The 9,885-nt window shown below is 37.5% G+C and overlaps 1 protein-coding gene across 2 annotated transcripts in view; it reads left to right on the top strand.

The window, feature by feature from the left end:
* CAMK4 (calcium/calmodulin dependent protein kinase IV) overlaps nucleotides 1-9,885 on the top strand; it is a 237,158-nt gene that overhangs the window by 153,046 nt on the left and 74,227 nt on the right. For both annotated transcript variants that reach the window (XM_019659146.1, XM_019659145.1), the window contains 2 exons: nucleotides 6,671-6,733; nucleotides 8,683-8,765. In XM_019659146.1, coding sequence (XP_019514691.1) covers nucleotides 6,671-6,733; nucleotides 8,683-8,765 — 146 coding nt within the window. The remainder of the gene's footprint in view (nucleotides 1-6,670; nucleotides 6,734-8,682; nucleotides 8,766-9,885) is intronic.

Raw genomic sequence — 9,885 nt, forward strand, 5'->3', positions numbered from 1 at the left:
CCAAAGGACAGCAACTTGTCTGTTCCCCTTCCCCCAATTCCCCAGTGCTGTTCCCATCCCCCAATTCCCCAATAAAAATCTTTAAAAAAAAAATTGTTTCACAATTTTCAAAACCAACTTATTTGATTGAAATGCTTTATTAAAGTTTGTCTTCCCATGCTAAACAGAATAAAATTGCTGTTACATTAGTCAGTGTTGAATGTAAAATATAGGTCTCACTAGAATTGACGTCTCCCGCCTGTCCCGCCCCACCATGTCCAGTGCTCATCACTGCCTTCTCCTCTGAGACCTTTCTGTGGAGCTGCCCTTTCCATTCTCCTCTCCATTGGGTCCAAACTCACGCTGAAGCATCTGAGAGAAGAGCATTCAAGACAAAATGCTAAGTACAAAGGCCCAGAAGGAGAAATGATCTTGGCTTCTTCAAAAATCATCTAGATGATCAATGAGCTGAAGTGAAGGGACAAATAGTGAAGTACAATGGCTGTTCTTAGCATCTTTCTGAACCTCCAACTGTCCCCATTTCAGTGAATGAAAATTTCATTCTTCCTGTTTCTCAGGCTGAAGGACTAGCAGTCAACCTTTACCCTTCTCTTTCTCTTGCACCCCATAGCTAGTCCATCTTCGAATTCTGTTGGCTCGTCCTTAAAACTATCCATTCGTTTCTCCCTCTTTCATCACTACTGCCTGGGCCCAAACCTCTCACCCAGATAACTGCCATAGCCCCTGATTGAGTTTCCTCTGCTTTTACTCTTCCCATCATCCTCATCCCTAAACTTACCAAAGGTCATGTTGTTCCTGTCTCAAAACCTGCCAATTGTGCCTGGCCTCTCTCATACTAAAATACCAACTCCTTACCATGCTCAGCAAGGCTCTTCATGACCCGACTTCTGGTCGTGTGACAAGCCTCTGTCGTCATCTACTACTTTCCTCCTCTGTCACTTTGCTCTGGCTAAATGGGCCTCCTTGCTGTCACTTGATCACTCCAAGCCCCACTCATTGCTGAGGGCTTTTGCAGTTGCTTTTTGTCTGGAACATTCCTCCCTCAGATCCAAGTGGCTGTGGTCCATGTTTCTTTATCAGTGAGACGGTTCCTGAATCTCCCTCTCACTTAGCACCCTCATCACCCTATCTCCCTTACTTTGGGTAATTTTTTTTCTTCTTTAATACTTATCAACTCTGGATCTTTATTTATTTGTTGATTTTCTATCTTCGCTAGAACATAAGCTTCTTAGGGCATTATTCCATTGGAGTGTATTTTGCTCACTTTTGTATCCTCATGCCCAGAATAACATCTTTATGTAGCAGATGCTAAAAAATATTTGTGGAATAAATGGGTGAAGATAATTGGATACAGATTGTGTATAGATTGATACATTGGGTGGTAAGAAGATTGTGTTCTTTTTGATTATTTATACCTTCTCAGTGAATTAGAAGCAAGGAGAGTAAAGAGAGGAGGTAGTGTTGAAGGTTTGAGGGAGAAAGTGTAAAACTTTCTATTATAGAGTGAGAGAGCTGGGAACTTTTTGAGATTTGTGCTCATAAATTAAATATGGGACCAGTTAATACAATTGTGTGTTTTATTCCAACCATTTCATTTCAGGCACAGACATAGAGTAAGAGAAGGGTGGATTTAACCAAATTAAGGGTTTTGCCTGGTAAGTATAACAGAGGAAGATAAGAGCAAGGAAGCTAGGGGAATGTACAGAACATTGCTTAGTATATGAGATGTTAGAAATCAATACTTTCGAAGTGGTACAACTGATAGTAATGATAAGGCCTGAGATGTTACCAATGGGGAGGGGGGATGGGTTACTAAGAAGAACTGGAGGAAGAGATTGATGGAATTGAGGAAATGGTAAAGAAACTGAGGGGCAAGGACATTGAGGGGATCCTCCACGTGAAAGTTGAAGTTGCTAAGAGTGATGATAGGATCTGTGGTTGAGATAAAGTTGCTATAAAATATGCTAAAATATTTAGCATAGGAAGAGTGATAAGGAGGTAGGAAGGTGATTACAACAAGGAGAGGCTGCGGGTTGTATTGGTTGATGGCAGACATTTCAAAGCAGCCAGGATTTTGGTGGAAGAAGGGAGGAGAAATGGTTTGGATGTAGCAGTGAAGAGCTAGAAGGACCCCTCCTCCTAGGTCCCCTGGATGTTTCCTACTGAGACAAAAACAAGTTACCACTAGGGAAGAGTGTGGAAAAAATAAGATAGTCTTAAGATACCAAGTTTTTTGTTAGATCAGGAGGATAAATGGAATGGTCAGACTTGGCTAAAATTCTGTAGTTATTGGAGATACCAGCCTCATGTAGGAAAACCTCGATGTTTTTTATGTGTCCCATGTTTGATTTTGCACGTTCAAATAGCAGTTCTTAATTTTCAAATCCTTGTAAGCTAAAACTATCATTTTTTAATTTAACAAACCTCCAGTTGTCAAGCATGTTAGTGACAACATGTACTTGTTGATACGTCAGAAAATAGGATGCTAAATTAAGCAGAAGCTATGCAGAAGGAAATGATTGTGAAAACTTAAAAACATTTGTCTATTTATCCATGAATAATTTGAAGTTTGCCCTTTTCTACACAATATTTGAGGAGCACACTTCTATACTTTGCATCATGCTCTCTGGTCATTGTTAAAACTAAAAATGAGCCTACGAAGCAGAGAAAGAATCAAGAGACAAAACAAGACTTATGGTTTCAAAGCCTGCAAAGAAAATGAGATGAGGCTGAGCATTTTCTGTGGAAATACTGCTGTACTTGACTGAATCACAGAAGTAGAGCAGTGGTCTCTGTTCATATAGGCCACTTGAACTTGCCAAGAGTATTTGAAGTTCCAGAGCCTGGATCTAGGCCACATCTAATATAGTCAAGTGGTTCAAGTTTAAAAGAAATCCGCTGTTATAGCCCCTCTCCTTTTTTCCAGTTCATTCACCATCTGTCTCCATCTATCATTTCCACCAGTTTCGATGCAGAAACTGGTTTTCCTTTGCTTTCCTTAAATCCTTATTACTTTCTCCTTTACATATTTTTCAGTCACTCTTCCTTTCTTTTCCTCAGTGTTCTCAGCCTTAGCACAGGAGTATATGTATTTTTTAATTTTGGAAAATGCTGTTATTTTTTACAGAAAATATTATTTATGTTAAAATGTAATGGGTTTATTATTGGTATGTTCTAAATTACTGAATACTTTTAAAAAATCTCTTTTAATTTCAGATACAGTAAGTGTGTAGAGCTAGTTGGGATTCTTAATAATTTGAAGAGTATAAAGGGCTCCTGAATTCCAAAAGGTTGCGAACCACTTTCACTACTCCAGAAAATTTAACAGAGCATACACTCTTCTTACAGGCATAAGAAACAAACAAGGCCGTGAGGTTAGATATGTACATGTGGAGAGAGTCCCTTTTCTCTTTTCCCTTTGAAATAGGAGACTGAAGAATATAGGATTGGGGCTTCTCGTGGCCATGTTTCCTGCCATTTGGAAAGGAGAGAGGGTGAGGATGAGGGAGAGGAACACACTGCCTCGTTTGAATCAGAACCCTTGGATTTAGCTCTGTCTGAAGATCATTCACTCTGACTTCCCGGTTATATTTGCTAATAAATTACCTTTTTGGCTTCTGTGAGTTTGAGCTGGGTGTTACTTGTGACTGAAAAAGTTTTGATCAATATGTACTTTGATTCGTGCTGTGGTTTAGTGTCTGGGACAGGCTGGTGAAGCAGCTTCCAAAGTTTTTGAGTCATAAAGCATTCGCGTGTATCAAGATGTGTGTCTTCCTTTATTCGTTCACCGTTGAAGTTCCAGAGCCTATCAATTTGATATGCAGTCATTGGGTTACTTCTTACCAACTTTTTTTTCTTTGTTCGCAGTGAATTCTCTCTCTTATGTAACTGCCTCATAACAGCTTTCAGGTATTTAAATGTACCGATCATATCTTCATCCCCTCTTCTTAGTCGAAACTTATAATTGGTGCTGCATTTTTATATGGGGTACTTATGAATATTTTCAGAAGTATGCTGGGTTGCATAGATTGGCATTCATTCAACATAAATAGAATACACTTTTCTTTTGCAGTATTGTGAATTGATTTTAATAGTTTAATTTCCTTTAACAGAAGTATGTTAAAACACCCTGAGCCTTCTAATTGACCATATGAATGACCAAAACTTGTATTATAGTTTAAGAGCCCTTAGCATGGCCATATGGCTAGTTACTGTTTTATTATGTACAGTGCTGAAACAGAAAACTCTTGAAAAATACCTTATTGGAATGGGAACTCTTTAATAGCTTCCTGTAAACATTTGTTTCTTCTCATATAAACTAAAGACATTTATTAATGGTGAGTGCTACTTTTAAGTGAGGTACTCTAGGCTCTGGCAAAATTATATTTGCCAGAAAAGAAATATAAATTATACTTATACGTTGCAACCAGGCAAAAGGACATATAAAGTTTGTGACATTTCCTTGAATATTCCTTCTTTATTAGCAAAGAATATATCCTTGTTGGTTAGTGTTTTCATTAGAGAATAAAAGTTAAATGAATGAATGTTGCTTATCATCATCTTGAAAAGTTGTGTTTGGTTATCACCATTGAAACGTGATTAGATTTTTCCTCAGGTTCACCCTTTGTTTCTCAGGGGATGTAATGAAAACTGTAGAATGAATTCTCTATTTGAAGCCAGCTCTTGGTTATGCACACAGAGCTTGGCTGTGAATTGCACATAAACCTCTGCATATTTATTTCGAAAATCATGTGAGTTCTGCCAACCAAAGGGTCCTGGACAGCTCAGATGGCAGAGACCACATTAAGAGTGAAGGTATTATCTCTATATTGCTTCAGTGGATTTTGTTGGGAGAGGAAGACACTAAAACCTTCCTATTTAGTATATGACCAAAACACCAGTTCACTGTGATTAAAGGAGTTAATCATTGGCCCAGATAGGGGAAGCACTCCTAATTTTGGAATATCCTAAAGTAAATGGCTACTTTTTCAAACATAAAGATCAAGTGGCAAACCAACTAGGATTTTTTTAATGGCAAGCAACAGAAACTAACTCTGGATAACTTAAATAGAAAAAGAAAGTTAGTGGCTCAAATAATAAGAAAGCTCAAAGAGCAAACTAGCTTATGCGTAACTGAATCCAGTGGATTACGAGTACATTATGTCAACAGTACTATTCTTCATCTCTCAGAAATGTTTTTGTTTTTTTTTCCTCCTGTGTTGGATCCATTTTCAGTAAAGTGGTCTCCATATGGTGCCAAAAATGGTCACTGGTAGTGACATACTCTATCCATTTTTTATCTAACAATTTTAGAGCAAAAGAAAATACCCCCTTCTTGGTTATTGGAGCAACATTTCTAGGGAGGACCCTGATTGGGATGACGTGGGTCTGGTGGCTATCACCACAGCTAGGGAACCGAGTATTCTGAATGATTAGTCTGGGTTATATTTCCATCACTGTGTGAGAAAGGCAGGTGAAGTGATTGACAGCTCCAATGAATTTGGGACAGAAATCCATAAAAGAAAGGAAATGACTATCAATTTATACTTTCTAACCCCTTCACCTTCTCCCTTTCCCTCCAAATCCCCTCCCATCTAGCAACCATCAGTTTGTTCTCTGTATGTAAGAGACTATTTCTGTTTTGTTTGCTCATTTATTCTGTTCATTAGATTCCACATATAAGTGAGATTACATAGTATTTGTCTTTCCCAGTCTGACTTATTTCACATAGCTTAATATTGTCTAGGTCCATCCATGTTGTTGCAAATGGTAAGATTTCATTCTTTTTTATGGCTGAATAATAATTCATTGTATAAATGTACCACAGTTTCTTTATCCAATCATCTATCGATGGGCATTTTGGTTATTTCCATATCTTGGCTATTGTGAATAGTGCTGCCATAAACATAGGCGTGCACATATTTTTTCAAGTTAGTGTTTTGAATTTCTTTGGATAAATACCCAGGAATGGAATTGCTGGGTCATAAGGTAGTTCTCAAATTGGTAGTCACAAAATATTCACGAGGATTTGAAATACAGTATGGAGAATATAATCAATAATGTTGTAAAAATTATGTAGAGTGCCAGGTGGGTACTGGACTTATCAGGGGGATCACTTCATAGACTGTGTAGATGCCTGACCACTGCGCTGTACATCTGAAGCTGAAGTAGAGTAATGCTGATGTCAGCTATAATTAAATACAGCATAGGGAATGTAGTCAATGGTATTGTAACAGCTACATACCATGTCAGAGAGGTAGTAGACTTGCAGGGCGGGGGCGGTTATCACCTTGTGATGGGTGTAAATATCTAATCATTACGCTATTTTGTACACCTGAAACTAACATAAAAAAATAAAATTAAAGAAAAATAAAAGAAAGTAAGAGAAGAAGGAGGAATAGGTTGAGACGAACTTGTGCCTTAATGGTGATAGCAATGACCTTTGATAGGAAAGGGGCCATACAAGAGGTCTGACAAGTTGTGACCCATATTTGTAATTAGTTCTACTTTGTGTGTAAAGCAGAGAGGAAAGACACGCAACTGAAAAACAGGGAAGAGAATGAAGGAGACACAAGAAAAAAGCTTAGGAATGAGCTGTTTCTCTGCTATAATTAAGATATTTCTAAGTTGGGAGTTTCTTTCAGTTTCTCTCTTTCATTATGCCTTTTAGGTGGACAAAAAAATCGTAAGAACTGAGATAGGAGTTCTTCTTCGCCTCTCACATCCAAACATCGTAAGTGGTTTTTTACCTACTATTTAAAATAAACTCCAAAGTTATAGAAGGGGATTTTTTATTTTTCCTGTCCATGCTAATAACGACAAAGGAGATTCTTCCACTATCAATGACCAGCCAGTGAACAGGCTTTTGTCCTCATCTGATCACATTTTTCAGTTCTTTAGCTAAATAAACCTTAAATATAATACCCTTTGAAAGAGTTTCAAAATGGACATATCAGCAATATTTTCATGCATAAAAGGAGAGCTAAAATTTGGACAGTTTTGTTTCACCCTAATAAAACACTGGCTTTCCCCCTCTGTGGGCCTATGTTATTAATATGCCATTGCTGAGAAAGCCTGTGAAGAAAATGCATTGCTTTCCAAAGCCATTTCCTTTTCCTTTGAGAGAGTATCTGCTTCTGAAAAATGTGAAGATTCAAATAAATGATGTACTTGAATGGGGAAAATAAAATGTCCTCAGAAGCTCTGCTCTAGGCTATGTCCAGACACAGGCACTGAGCGAAAGGCCTGGTAAAAACCTTCCTTGAGGCAGTGAAGTGAAAAGAACAAAATCATTTTCCAGGCCATAACTTGTTTTTTGTGAATCAAGCCAACTACTTAAAGAAAATATTTTACTCATTTCTCTGAGAAACTTGTGGTGTGTAAGAGAATGCTTAGGCTCAAGGCAAAATGCTCAGAACTTAATATATGAGTTAAAAATCCATTCAGCTATAAATAAGAGAAAAGCATGTAGTGGTCTAAACAAATATTTTCCTTAGGCTATAAGACATCACAAGGCAGGCATGTGCTAGCATTGGTTCAGCTCCTCAGTGATGTCATCCAGGACCCAAACACCTTCCATCCATTAGTTCTATCATCCTCAGTGCATTGGTTTTCACCCTCATGCTTTTTCCTCAGGGTCCTAATATGGCCACTCCACAGTCTTCACAAGCCTTCAGGTCAATATTCAAGACAGAAAGAAGTGGAAAGGCTTCACAACAGAGTCTGGTGAAAAGAGTAAAAGTTTTTCCAGAATTTCCAGCTGCAGTGGAATTCCCTTCAGATTTTATTGATCAGAGCTGATCACAAGGTCACTCTTAACTTCACGGACACTGGGAAATTGAGGAACAGGGTTATCATAAGCAGTTCAGACCAATTATGATCCAAAATTTGAGGCTAGACACCCTACTTCCCTAAACAAAGTTAGAATTCTGTTTGCAGTAAGGTAGAGGGAGAAGGGTTTTGGGTAAGCAATTAAAAAAAATTGCCACGTGCAATCACCACTTTTACATTATCCATCATTTTGCTTTCAAAGAGAAGTCAAGCTAGAATTTTCCTCAAATGTAGATCAGTCTTAGTCACTAGATTCTCAGATGTATTGAGGAAAATATCCAAAATTGTATAATCTGAATGTGATGGAAACTCTGTATGCTCAATTAAATCACTACCACCACTAATTTCTGAGGATACTTTCAACCACCAACCACTTTTGAGCTGTTGTGGAATAGCCTTTCCATAAAGACAGACTTTATAACCTGGCCCTGCTCTCTCTCTTACCCTTAATTCCAAGTTCCTCCCAGGAGAAAGAGGCATTTGCAGCTCCAGGAACCGAGATGCTTTCAAACGGTTTGGAAAGTTTGATTTGCTTGCTTTTGTTTTTAAATTCTGGAGCAATTCAGAAATTGGGATATTTTGATAAAAATTAAGAAGTGTTTCTAAGGCAGGTTTCTTTCAAATGTCAAAAGAAAAAATATGAAAACTCACAAGGATCCTTGAAGAAATAAAGTAACTGATAAAAACAACCAGAGAATGACAAATGGTTATCTGATACAAGCATGAGGAAACTTTATTAACGATGATCCAATATATTACTATTACAGAGTTTTGTTTTGGCCGTAGTTTTAGCTATTTCTTAGAAAGTTGAAAATAAAGAATCTATGATTATTTTTTCATATCTTTCCCCAGATAAAACTTAAAGAGATATTTGAAACCCCTACAGAAATCAGCCTGGTCCTAGAACTCGTCACAGGAGGAGAGCTGTTTGATAGGTGAGTTGGTTCTGGAAATCTAAACACAGAAAGGTTTTGCCTCCAGTCACCAAAAAAGGATCAAAGGAAAATTGATTCTGAAATTTTTCATAAGGACACATCATACCAGTTGATAAATTCTACTAAAATGAATCTTAAGAGGAGTGTAGAATGGAAGGAGAGTGATATTTGATAAGATGTGAATAGATTAAAATTTGGGATGCTTAGTGAGTACAAAGAGAAACACTATATCTATTTACTTTTGCAAACATTTACTTTCCCAATAAAAAAACAGAATTTCTAAAGTCACACTAAATCTAAACTAAATAGTAAGATTTATGAGAATATTTTTTGAGAGAATATTTGATGAAAATTATAGAAAGTTAAACATGTATTATAATAGTATTCTATTATGATCCAAAAGCTCATAAAAATCAATACTCTTCAAGTGATTGTGTTTTGAGCCTATTTTCTCTATTAGGCTGTGTAAAGAGTTCCAAGTTGCAGAGTAAAACGTGGTCTGTTATAACCAATTATAGCCAATTTAGTTGTCTGTTCATATTTCATCACTCGAGGCAGAGGTTTGAGGATGGCAGGGAGTGTGCCTGGAAACCTGGTAGAACATAATAAGGAAACTATTTGTATATGAGACACAAGGTTTAAGTTTCCATAGCTTTTCCACCTTCCTTGTCTTCTCCGAAGAATCCCATTTACCCTGATGGGCTCTTGGGAACTGTTGCAATTCTCATGAGAGTTATAAAAAAAAAAAAAAAAAGGAATAGAATTGGAAGAAGTCAAAGAGGCTAAGTGGGTGTATATTGGAAATGATAAGAAGCTATGCATTGATGTAAAAGTCTTGTTGGTTCAAGAATAGGTTAAGAAAGAAGTGGGTGCAGGCAGAAGACAGAAGAGAGATTTGAGAGAACTGGTGACATACCCTGAGTGCCTGGAGCACAGTAAATTCTCCATAAATATTAGCCCAGTGAATGAGCAACCACTATAGTGAATGGACTCTGAGAAGAAACATATTTAAAGGAGATAGGTTTAGAGTGTGTCAGGAGAGGAGCAAGACTCCCCTGCCTTCCCACCCCAAGTCCACTCAGTTAAACTTGCTTGCTGCCTCTTTAAGAGCTTCTGAAAG

This window comes from Hipposideros armiger, unplaced genomic scaffold (assembly GCF_001890085.2).
Source record: "Hipposideros armiger isolate ML-2016 unplaced genomic scaffold, ASM189008v1 scaffold_296, whole genome shotgun sequence".
NCBI lineage: Eukaryota > Metazoa > Chordata > Mammalia > Chiroptera > Hipposideridae > Hipposideros > Hipposideros armiger.